Source organism: Myotis davidii, unplaced genomic scaffold (genome assembly GCF_000327345.1).
Source record: "Myotis davidii unplaced genomic scaffold, ASM32734v1 scaffold1765, whole genome shotgun sequence".
Lineage (NCBI taxonomy): Eukaryota > Metazoa > Chordata > Mammalia > Chiroptera > Vespertilionidae > Myotis > Myotis davidii.
The window spans coordinates 38,413-51,505 of record NW_006296231.1 but is presented as its reverse complement, the minus strand read 5'-3'; the positions used below and the strand labels follow the sequence as shown (position 1 = coordinate 51,505).

The following is a 13,093-nucleotide window of genomic DNA, read 5'->3' as shown; positions in this document are numbered from 1 at the left end:
CCCCCCCCCCCCAGGGGACAGCCTTAGTGCTGCTGCAGAGGCAGGAGAGGCTCCCACCACTGCTGCTGCACTCGCCAGCCATGAGCCCAGCTCTGGCTGAGTGGTGCTCCCCTGTGGGAGTGCATTTACCAGGGGGCAAATCTTGCATTCAGCGTCTGCCCCCTGGTGGTCAGTGCACGTCATAGCGACCGGTTGTTCTGCTGTTTGGTTGGTTTGCATATTAGGGCTTTATTATATAGGATATTTTTTAGTATCTTGCAGATCAAGGATTGAACCAGATAACCTAACCCACCATTATGAGATCAAGAATGCCCTGACCATTTTCTCACCTTATTCAACACATCCTTCAAGCAAGGAATACAAAAATTTCTTGAGAGATTAGGTAAAATGATTCTGCCTAATCCCACCAGTCTCTTGATTTCTCAGGGAGCAGCATTTGATGATGAAATGCTATTCCAATGGTTAACCCCAAAACACCACCACCACCACTGGTTATTCAAATATTTCTCAGTTTTATAACATGAAATGAAGTCTTTTTCATTCTCTGCTTTCCCCTTACTCTTTTGCTGTCCTTATTCCTTCCTCAAGTATCCCTGATTTTATCCATGTCAATTCCCACCTACATATCAGGTCTCCCATCCCCATGTTTAACTCTTGTACCTGAAATTTCAGCTCTCCTTCTCCAACTGGCAAAACTTATACATCTTGTACAACACACGGCAAAAATATCTAGTCAGAAAACCACCCCTTAGCCTCAGTCCCAATTTCTCTCTCTCAGCCCTTATGTATATACCCTGACAAAGGACCAGTTACCACACATTAAATCCGTAACATAGAGTCAAGGTATGGGTTGGTTCACCTGAACACCTCTCCAAGAATCTGAATCAAGTCATTTTTCACCTTCTCATCTTCATCTCAGTCCCGGACCCTTTGACTTTCTTCATTTCTGAGTGCCTCCCCAAGAACCCAAACCCCTGAGAAGGAGGCTTGGCCTTTCAGGGAAGCCTCCAAAACACTTACCTTAGTGACTTCAGGTAGCAGGATGGCTGTTTCAAGGCCTCACTGAGAAGGTTCAAGTCTTTGTCTTTCAGGCCATTTGTGCCAAGGTCTAGGTGGGTCAAGTTCCTGTTACCCAGGACAACGTCACGGAGGTGTTCCCAGCAAGGTTCCCTGAGGCGGCAGTCAACTAACCTGTAGGGACAAATACGTGGGAGAAAAGGAAGGAAAGGACTCCATATTTAGAGTATTCCCATCATCCTATAGAGGGTGTCCCCCCCAAAAAATGTATACACACTTTAACACTGATAACTCATGTGATTTTCAATTCTTTTTAGGTTTAACTGATTTGAGATCATTGGTGAAGCCAGACTAAGCTTTGAACAAAGAAAATGTACCCTACAGTGCCACTGGACTTTTTTTTTAATGGGGAAGCATAAAAGATAAAGTTTGTGGTACAAAACCAGCAACAGTTGACAATACAGTTTATGGTACAAAACCAGCAACAGTTGACAATATACAAAAACCAAACCGACAGATTCTTGATGTTTGTGATTCTATTGCTTTGTGTTATCAGCAATGCCTAGACCAGAACAGTCATCAGTTTGAAAACAGGCACTGGCAAAAAAAATTTCCTCATTTCTGTAGATTCATTAAACTTTTTCTTGTTAATCCTCACCCAAGGATATTTTCCCATTGATTTTTGGAGAGAGTGGAAGGGAGGTGGGGAGACACAGAGAGAAACATCAGTGTGAGAAAGACATCGATTGGTTGCTTCCCAAATGCGCCCAGACCAGGGCTGGGGATAGAGCCTGCAACCAAGGTATGTGCTCCTGATCAGAATCAAACTTGGGACCCTTCAGTTTCAACGTTGATGCTCTATCCACTGAGCCAAACCAGCTAGGGCAATTCATTTAAATTTAAAAAATGAACTGTATATTAATAAACACTAGCTTTATAATCATTCAAGGTGTGTGTACACTTTTTGGGACACCCTGTATATATATATATGAACTTCTCTCTTATCTGAAAATACATCCCTTTTTTAGCATCTTACATGATAAAGAGATTAGAACATAAAGCTGACCTAGTCATGTAGAAGTTAATTCTCATTCTACATTGGATTCTGTCTTTGGTCAAGATACAGCTTCCTCACGGATTGGTCATGTGCATTGAATTACCTTATGTGTAAAATCTGTAACTTTTTCAATTCTGTTATTCTTTCTCTGTAATTATTTAAAAATTTATTGTTGACAGTATTACAGATGTCTCCAACTCCTCCCCCCTTTTTATTTTTCAATTACAGTTGACATATAATATTGTATTCATTTCAGGTGCACTAGTACACTCCATGATTAGACATTTATATAACTTAGGAAGTGATCACCCACAATAAATCTAGTATCCAATTGGCACCATGCATAGTTATTACAATATTATTGACTATATTGCCCAGGCTATACTTTACATCCCCATGACTGTTCTTTTTTTATTTTAAATCCTCACCCAGGGATATGTTTTTATTGATTTTAGAGTGAGGAAGGGAGAGAGAGAGAGAGAGAAACATTGATGTGAAAGAGAAACATCAATCAGTTGCCTCCTGTACATGCCCTGACTAGAATTGAACCCACAATCTTTCAGTGCATGGGACAACATCCAACCAACCAAGCCACCTGGCCAGGGCCCAATTTGTACTTCTTAATCACTTCACCTTTATCACCTAGTCCCTCAACCCTCCTTCCCTCTGGCAACCATCATTTATTCTCTGCATCTACGAGTCTGTTCTGCTTGTGTATTTTTGTTCTTTAGGTCCCGTATACCCATGAAATCATATAGTATTTGTCTCTTGCTGCCTGACTCATTTCGCTTAGCGCAATACCACGATAGTTCGTGGCTTTCCAAGGGATGCATGTTTACTTTGGACAATTGTAAGGTACAGCGAAATATGGAGCAGAGGTTGCGAGCTAGTGATGCCTCCATCAGTGGATAGATTTTAGACAGTAGGCCATGGTGTTCAACAGTGGGGACTCCCAAGAGTCACTTACCCCAAGCCCTGCAGAGCACAAGCTGGGAGGCACAGGGCTTCACACAAGAGGGACAGCCCATTGCCCAAGTAGTTGTAGGATAAGTCCAGAACCTTTAGCTTTGTGTTCCTCATCAGGACCTCCTTGAATCCTTCACAATCATCCGCTAAGAGGCCACACCCCACCAGCCTGTGGGGAAGAGGAAATGTCAGATCCCATCAGCTTCTATGTCCTCGATTCACCCCTCTGGCTAGTATTCACCCCTCTCATCAGAGTCAGGAAGCCCATGTTTGCTCTGTTTGAGTCTCACCCTGAAACCCATCACCGATTCTCTAGACTTGAGACACATACACATGAAGTTATTGTTCACACACAGCTTCAAGTTCCCCAATGAAAAGCCCCCAAGACATCACGTGATCAACAAGGCTTCCGCCTGTTCCTAAATCCATGTGGGTCAACCACAGGGGCCATGTTGAATTGCTTGACCTCTATCAGGTGTTATTCTTCAAGGTATTGGCTATGTTTACTGTTCCTCTAATTCCACCCCTCCAACTCCTGAACCCCACTTAGGATGTACTTGTTCACCCTGAATTGTCCTGAATTGCAAAGACCTGGATTACTAGCATTCAGGTCCAGAAACACATCGTGTCCATCACCCCTGTCACTTATCCTCACCTCTAACACCATGGTCTTGCCCATCTGTGAACTTTATATAAATAAAATCATATGATATATTTACTAGTACTCTTCAGTGTGTCTCATTTCCATCCACGAGACCTGTGAGATTCATCCAAATTTGTTGCTATCACTATAGATTGTTCACTCTCAGGAAGGGAGTCTATAACGACAGGTTTCTCTCTTTTTTAATTGTTTTATTGCTTAAAGTATTACAAAAAGTATTACATATGTCTCTTTTTTTCCCCCTGCCCTTGACAATCCCCTGGCCTCCCCTACCCCCAGTGTCTTATGTCCATTGGTTATGCTTATATGCATGCATACAAGTCCTTCGGTTGATCTCTTACCTAACTGACTATTAGTAGGTATTTCCATTTTTCAGATATCATGAATCATCATCATGAATATTGTAGGTCCTATCTTTTGGCAAACTTATGCATACGGCTCTGTTGAATGTACACCTCAATGTGAGATTGCTAGGTTACACAAGATGTCAGAACCCACGAAAGCCAAAGAGAGGCAAATGGTTTTCCAAAGTGGTTGTACCAATTTAGAAACTTGAACTCCCCTATTTAACGCTCAAGTTCACGGAAAGGTAAGCTTGTCTATGAAGAATAGAAAAGAGGATGAAAGTAGACAGGTAAGAAAAATGTATGAGGCTGGTGAGCTTGGAGACCTACAGTAACTTCTCTATGTTGCACGCGGGATTGTTCAAGGCAATACACAGCAACTTGAAGTCATCATGGGAGATTCTTGTGTCACTGAGATCCAGGTGTTTTAAAACCGGGCTCTGAGTGAACACCTCAAAGAAAAACCAGCTTTCAGCGGAGAAGGAAACGTTATTCATCCTGCAGAAAAAAAAGAAGGTGTGGTTAGGTTTCTATTCAACAAAACCTGAGAAGACACCTTGAGCACCTGCTGATTCTCACCTGTGATGTAATATTATCCACTGTTACAAACTCCCAAGTGTAAGCGAATTAACCAAAAAAGTTGCTTTTCTTCCTCATGCAATGATTCAATGAAGATGCTACTGACTGTTTGGGAGGAGGGTTCCTTTAAGACAATAGCTCTCACCCAGCCAGTGTGGCTCAGTGGTAGAGCAGTGACCTATGAACCAGGAGGTGACAGCTCAATTCCTGCTCAGAGTATATGCTGGGTTTGTATGCTTGATCCCATATAGGGGGTGTGTAAGAGCCAGCTGATAGGTGATTCTCTCTCATTATTGCTGTTTCTATCTCCCTTCCTCTCTGAAATCAAGAAAAATATATTTATACTAGAGGCCCAGTGCACAACATTTGTGCACTCGGGGGCAGGAGGGTCCCTCAGCCCAGCCTGTGACCTTTTGCAGTCCGGGAGCCCTCGGGGGATGTCCGACTGCCGCCACGACCGCTGTGCTCGCCAGCTGTCAGCCCAGCTTCTAGCTGAGCAGTGCTCCCCTGTGGGAGTGCACTGACCACCAAGGGGCAGCTCCTGCAGTGAGTGTCTGCCCCCTGGTGGTCAGGGTGCGTCATAGTGACTGGTTGTTCCACCATTCTGTCGATTTGCATATTAACTTTTTATTCAGCCTTTGGCTGAAAGACAACAGCACGCTAGAGCAAGGGGAGCACACTTTGGTGGGGGGCACCTAGATATTGCTGCCACACCAATTCTCAGACTAATATCGCTCTTGCATATTCCTCTGGAATCCTTACTCTCCACATCGTGGCAGGGGAGAATCTAAAATCCTAGACTAGAAAGGCTTTCCAGACCACCAGAATCTCAGATTCACTTACTTCTTTCATACCCACCTCCCATGGAGGAGGATCTACACATTTTATGGTGGGGAACATAGAAACCAACCAAGCCACACGTGACCATATATTCCTGGAGGTCAGGACCATAACTCTGAAGCTCCCTTCATTTCATGGGATTCAGTACAAAGCCTACCACCCCACTGGCCCTCAGGTATGGGTTGGCACAATGCTCCTGAAGCCTTTTAGGAAGGAGCAGACACAGTAGCTATCAGCAGGGGCTCTGTGCAATCAGCTCCAAGTTCAGAACCCAGCTCTGCCCTCTGTTAGCTTTGTGACCTTGAGCAGCCCATTTCAATGCGGTGAGTAGGGGTAGAGGCTACACAGCTAGAGACATGGGATGTGAGACTCTGCTCTAGGCTGTAAATCTCCAGGTTGCCCCAAAAGCTAGAGGTGAGACTCATTGATCTCCACGGCAGACTCAGGTCTAGGCGGGCCTCCAACTTACTTAAGCTTCTGAAGGCGACACCTGGGGTGCTTCAGATGATTGCTCAGTGTTACGAGGGCCGGCCCAGGGAGGTTACTGTCACTCACTCGGAGTTCTCCGAGGTTCTCATTCGCCGTGAGGACGGAGCAGATGTTATTCCAATAGAGTAACTGGTAACCTGTCCTGGAAGGAATGAGACAGGAAAAGTTCTCCACGGGTCAGCAGTCACCCCAAGCTGTTTATAACATAGAAGCATCATGAGTGATCTTCCCAGACGCAGGGCATCTGACTCAGCGGACCCACCCGTGGTCAGGTCAGCTCATCCTATATTCATGATTCTCAACCAGGGGCCATGTTGTCCCCAAGGTCCGTTGGACAATGTCTGGGGACATCTGTGGTTGCTCCCACTTGGGGAGAGGGGTGCTTCTGGAATCTAGTGGGCAGAAACCAGGCATGCTCCTCAACATACTAGAATGAACAGAACACCGTCCGCCCATCCACAAATGTCAATAGTGCCAGACTGAAGAACTTTGGTGTATCTGCCGGGAATTCGATAGGGAAAGCTGGAGCTGTAAAACATAGGTGTTAAATGAGCCTCTAGCAAGACACCTAGGCTCACACTGAGCCTCTACCACGTCCTCACTTGGACGGCTTTCGAGATGTCATTGCCTCAGTTTCCTTGCTTGTAACATGATAATTAAGAGCCATCTATCTCGGGGGATGAGAAGAGATAAATCAAAGAACTTGTATACTTAGATGCATGGACATGGGCAATAGGGTAGTGAAAACATGGGGAGTAGATATGGGCTGGGAGGAGGAGGTTGAAGGGGAGGAAAATGGAAAATGAGAAATATCTGTAATACTATCAACAATAAAAAATAAATTTAAAAAGTGGAGGGAGAGAATGTATCTCATATGATTTTTTTTTATTAAAGTAAGTTAATATTTGGAAGATTGTTCAAAATCCATTTAAAAGGTAATTGCGCCCTAACTGGTTTGGCTCAGTGGATAGAGCATCGACCTGGGGACTGAAGGGTCCCAGGTTTGATTCCAGTCAAGGGCACATACCAGGGTTGTGGGCTCAATCCCCAGTAGGGGGCATGCAGGAGGCAACCAATCAATGGTTTTCTGTCATCGAAACGGTATGAGAATTAATTTGAGGACCTATCAGCAAATACTCGAGAATGTGTAGGAAGACACTGCACAGCCTCTCCTATTCGGTCTTCCTAGCGCCTCCCAATACGGCAGTTCACACTGTTACCCTTTTTACAACGAGGCAACTTCAACAGAGAAAGACCCCCCTGCGGAAAAAGTCACCTGTTTCCTAAGGAGTGCAGCCAGGATGTGAGCTGAGGTCTGTTTGACAAAAAAAGGTGAGGTCCCCAACCCCAATCCTCTATGAAAAATGCTGGGAGCGAAACCCACTCGGGAATACGGACAGATGCTAAAAAGGCAACAGAAAGAAAGTCATTGAATGGACTCACATGGAGGTGTCTACGAAGACATTTTGGATGGAAAAGTCAAGTTTCCTCAAGGCCGAACAGCGTGTCAAGCAGTAGGCCAGGACTATCAAGTCCATCAGGTCGGTGATCAGAAAGGACACCTCTTGGAACAGGTCCACCGCCCACCGCACAAAGGCCTCGTCCTCCATCTCGAACAGACAGTAACACAACATCAGGAAATTCAGCTGCCCCCGAAGGTGCTCACTCTGGCTGATGCCCCATAGGTGCTGCTCAACTGCCTGCCGTACCTGCTCCTGGCACAGGTGGGCGCCAAAGAAGGCACACAGCTTCCGCTGTTCCTTTTCGTTCAAAAGGCCAAACAGGAAAGACGGCAGAAAGATCCACTGGGCCTTGGTTCTCTTCAAATGGGTCTCCAGCACCACCTCGGCACAGCCCGCCGCCGGGATCGGGTGGTCGGTGTGGTTCTTGATGAAGTAGAACAGGGCGGCGCAGACCTCCTGGATGCACAAGTGGAGGAACGTGTAGGAAGCGTTCTTGGTGCCCCCGCTCTTGCGAAGGGCCTTGATGTCCAGCAGTGCAGGGATGTCAGAGTCCGCCAACCCGTTTCTCCGGAGATCCTCCTCCCCGAACACAAACGTGTTGCTCCACATGCCCTCGGCAGCCAGGGAACACAAGCCCTTCAGCCGGACTCGGCTTTGCTCATCCGGACAGGGAGCCCCCTTGGGCGTGAACAGGTTCAAGACAAACGAGGAATACAGCGAGGTGGTCCGTCGGCAGGTCATCGCCAGGTCTTTCCCTCGTTCCATCTCCTGCTTCAGACAAGTGCACGCGGCCCAGCACAGGACGGGGATCTGGCACATGGAAAACAGCTGCTTGTTGCTTCTGATGAAATGGAAGGCTTTGACGCCTCTCCACCCCTTCCGGAACATGCAGCTGAAACTCAGCAGCATCTCGTCTTCCGTGAATCCCAGGAGCCTTTGGATCCTTGGGTGCCCCAGCCTGTCCTTGATGAACCGTGTGTACCCGGGCACCATGGCCACGAGCAGGGAGGACTCTGGGAGCATCTTCTTCCTCAGCAGGCTGCTCAGGACCACCTGGAGGGGCCTCTGAGCCATCCAATCACTGCACAGATCCGACTCGGGCTCATTCAAGTCATACATCAACTCTTCAAAGCCGTCGAGGATGAACAAGAGCCTCTCTGGTTCAGAGGTGATCTCCGCGATGGGAGAGAGGGAGTCGGACCAGTCTCTACAGATCAAGGCGGCCAAGCTGGTCGCGGTCACCTGCCTCACCTCCCGGCAGCAGAGGTAGAATACGTAGGAGAACTTCTGCTGGTAGAGCGTGTCCTCTGCCCAGGCCAGCATCAGCTTTGCCAGGAGAGTGGTCTTCCCAACCCCCTGAGCTCCTGTAAGGATCACCGTGCGTCTCATGGGCTCCTTGGGAGCAAAAAGAAACTCTAGGCATTTATGCTCTTTCTGGGTGAGCTCCTTGTCAACGTGTCCATAACAATGCATGACAGTGTCTCGGAACCACGCCTCGCTGAATTTCTCCTTGACATGAGCACGATACGTCTTCGTGTATCCTGAGTACGTGAGCCCGAGAAAATAAGACAAAACACACATGTTTGAGTGAAAACCCCAGTACAGACGTTGGCATTGGCCCTGCCATTTTTCCCTCTCACTGCGTCTTCTCAGGGATCTGAAAAAACTATGGCCCGCCACCAATGCTGTTCAACAGTCAGTGTTGTAAAATAAAATGTCACTGGGACTCAGTCATGCTCTTTGCTTATATGTTGTCTACAGCTGCTTTGCCACTACAAAGGCAGGGAAGAGAAATCACGGTGGTGATGGTAGCCCATGAAGTCTAGCTGTAAACCCCATGGCCCATTGTGGTCTGCCAAACCCGGGTCTAGACACACACATGTACACACACATGTATATACACATATACATGCACATGCATATATACACATGCACATATACATACACACACAAGCACATGAAAACATACAGAAATATACGTAAACATGTAAACACAAATCCACACACATCCACATGGCTGTTCATTGTTGCTACTATATAGCAAACACTAAAGAATCACTTCTAATCATGGATAGGAGACAGGTTAAATTATTTATGGACTATTGCACAGATAGTAAAAATGTAGAATAGTTTTTAAAATCGTCACCTGAAGATATGCTTATTATTTTTAGAGAGAGGGGAAGGAGAGAGAGAAACATCTGATGTGAGAGAGAAACATCTATCTATTGCCTTCCCTTTGCACCTCGACCAGGGATTGAACCTGCCACCCAAGATGACATTCCAACCAACTGAGACACCCATCCAGGGAAAGTGTAGAATAATTGTTATAAAACAACAACAACACAACAAGACAATGTCTTTGCTATGTACCCATGTACGCCTACAAAGAATTTAAATAATGCTAGCAGCTTTCTGGGTATGGAATTTATCTGAAGGGCCCAACCCTGGGAAATGAGGTGTAGTAAATATGATAGTGTACCCTTTGATAGATGACTATGGACCATGTATACAATGGAATCTCACTTGTCCGTAAAAAAGAATAAATCTTATCATTTGCAACAACATGGATGGACCTAGGGTATTGTGCTGAGTGAAGTAAGTGTGTCAGAGAAAGACAAATACCCTATGATTTCACATATATGTGGACTGTAAATGAACAAAGAAATGAAGAAGTAAAACAAAAACAAAGTCATAGACACAAAGAACAAATGGATGGTTCCAGAGGGGAGGGATGGAAGGATGGGATAAGCTGAAGCATTATCAAGTCAATAATAGTACGGCCCTGGCTGAGTGGCTCAGTTGGCTGAGCATTGTCCTGTACACCAAAAGGTTTTGGGTTTGATCTCCAGTTGCGCGTGTGTGAGAGGGTGGGAGGCAACTGATTGATGTTTCTTTCTCACATCAGTGTTTCTCTCTCTCTCCCCCTTCCTCTCTCTCTAAGATGAATTAAAAAACAACATATCCTCAGATGAGGATTAAAAAAAAAATAAAAAATCCCATATGATAAAAGCCTAATATGCTAAATGTCTGGTCGACAAGTCGGCCGTTCAACCAATTAAAGTGTAATATGCTAATGATATGCTAAGGTCACTTAACCGCTCACTATGACATGCACTGACTACCAGGAGGCAGATGCTATGACTGGTAGGTTAGCTTGCTGCTGGGTTCCTGCCAATCAGGGCTGAGCAAGACAGGCCAGACATGCCCTGGAGCCCTCCGCAGTCTCTCCCCCACTGGCTAACCTTCTGCATCCCTCTCTGCCCCTGATAGTGCACCGATGGGTCCTGTGGCCTGGCCTGTGCCCTCTCACATCGTTATGCTAAATGTCTGGTCGACAAGTCGGCCGTTTAACCAATCAAAGTGTAATATGCTTATGAGAAGCTAAGGCCACTCAACTGCTCACTAGGACGTTGGGGACCCCTCGGGGGATGTTGGAGAGCTGGTTTAGGCCCAGTTCCGCAGGCCATGTGAGGGACCCCACTGGTGCACAAATTCGTGCATTGAGCCTCCAGTAGTGCAATAACTTTGCCTGGTGAAAAATGGTTACTGTGAGGTGATCTCACTGTAAGGTAAATAAATGCTGAGTCCCTGTACTATATACCTGAAACTATTATAGTATTGTGTGCTACTATTCCAGAGCAAGACAGACCAGACATGCCCTGGAGCCCTCTGCAGTCTCTTCCCCACTGGCTAACCTCCTGCATCCCTCCCTGCCCCTGATAGTGCACCGATGGGTCCCTTGGCCTGGCCTGTGCCCTCTCACATCCCACGTCTTCTCGCGGGATGTTGGAGAGCTGGTTTAGGCCCAATTTCCTGGTTCATAGGTTGATGCTCAATCGCTGAGCAACACCAGCTGGGCTGCATTCCAGTATTTAAATGATCCAATAGGGCTACTGTAAGGATATAATGAAGCAGCTGAGAAAATTGCATTCTATGTAAATGTGATCTATACACAAATGGCGATGGTTTCCGCAGGCCAGGCCAAGGGACCTCACTGGTACACAAATTTGTGCATCGAGCCTCTAGTAGTGCAATAAGTTTTCCTGGTGAAAAATGTTTAGTGTGAGGTGATCCCATTGTAAGGTAAATAAATGCTGAGTCCCTGTTCTATATACCTGAAACTATTGTAGTATTGTGTGCTACTATTCTGGTACCACAATAGAAAAGTCAACATAATATCCCAACTGTTATTATAGCAAAATGGCATGCATTCCAATATTTTTTAAACTTCTTGTTTTGTTTTAGAGACTCAGAGGTCATGACAAGTGTTGCTATTGGGGCATCATGTTGTAAAATGGTCAACTCTTTTTTTTATATAATCCTTACCTCAGAATATGATTATTGATTTTTGAGAGAGAGAGGAAGAAAGCGCATCATTGATTGGCTGCCTCCTGCATGCCCCACACTGGGGATCAAGCCTGTAACTGGGGCATGAGCCCTGACTAGGAATCGAACCATGACCTCCTAGTTCATAGGTTGATGCTCAACCACTGAGCCACACCAGCTGGGCTGAATTACAGTATTTAAATGCTCCAATAGGACTACTGTAAGGATATAATGAAGCTGCTGAGAAAATTGCATTCTATGTGAATGTGATCTATACACAAATGCCAATGATCGTCATGGTGACTCAGAGGTCATGACAAGTGTTGCTATTGGGGCTATCATGTTGTAAAATGGTCAACTCTTTTTTTTCTATAACCCTTACCCCAGAATATGATTATTGATTTTGAGAGAGAGAGGAAGGGAGCACAGAGTCAGAGAGAGAGAGAGAGAGAGAGAGAGAGAGAGAGAGAAACATTTATCTGTTGCCTCCCATACATGCCCTCACCAAGGATAGTTAAGAGCACATACCTGGGTTGCAGGTTCGACCCCTGGCCCTGGTCAGGGTGTGTGTGAGAGGCAACCAATTGATGTTTCTCTCTCTCCCTCCCATCCCCCTTCCACTCCCTCTAAAAAGCAATGGAGCCCTAGCAGATTTGGCTTAGTGGATAGAGCATTGGACTGGGGACTGAAGGGTCCCAGGTTCAATTCCAGTCGAGGGCACATGTCCGGGTTGTGGGCTCGATTCCCAGTGTGGGTCATGCAGGAGGCAGCTGATCAATGATTCTTTCTCATCTTTGATGTTTCCATCTCTCTCTCCCTCTCTCTTCCTTTCTGAAATCAATACTAATTTAAAAAAAGGAATGGAAAAAATATCCTCCAGTGAGAATTAAAAATAAATAAAAATAACAAAATTATCGGTGACTCAGGCGTGCAATCCAGGTGAAGTCATGGTACCCAACCACATTTACCACATGGAACCACTGTCTTCTGTGGATGACACGATCCCCTAGTACTTGCTGAGCCTGCTGTGGAGACCATTAGACGGAGATGATAGATGGAGACCATTTATCAAAATTATGACAGGATCCTTGAGATGAGAAGCCTTGTCCCCGTGCCCCAACCCCGGACTCCCTCACCTGTACACTCCTTCTTGGCCTTCTGGCAGAGGTCCTCCCGGTTGATCTTCTGGAAGATGGTGAAGGTCACATCCCAGGCTTGTGTTTCCTTATAATGCTTGACCAGCAGGGTTGCCAGGACTTCCCGGGTTGCCTTCTTCACATTAGCCCAGGGGATCTGCTGGAGTCCCAGGTGCAGAGTTTCTTGCTTGAGCTTCTCCTTAAAATGTTAAACT

At 46.0% G+C, this 13,093-nt stretch overlaps 1 protein-coding gene across 1 annotated transcript in view; it reads right to left on the bottom strand.

Annotated features, from left to right (window-relative positions):
• Positions 1-13,093, bottom strand: part of NLRP4 (NLR family, pyrin domain containing 4) — a 17,182-nt gene that overhangs the window by 4,009 nt on the left and 80 nt on the right. Inside the window, 6 exon segments of the mRNA XM_015568814.1 lie at positions 1,021-1,191; positions 3,042-3,209; positions 4,376-4,543; positions 5,934-6,121; positions 7,411-8,957; positions 12,879-13,093. The exon segment at positions 12,879-13,093 is cut by the window's right edge and continues 80 nt beyond it. Of these exon segments, the coding sequence (XP_015424300.1) occupies positions 1,021-1,191; positions 3,042-3,209; positions 4,376-4,543; positions 5,934-6,121; positions 7,411-8,957; positions 12,879-13,093 (2,457 nt within the window).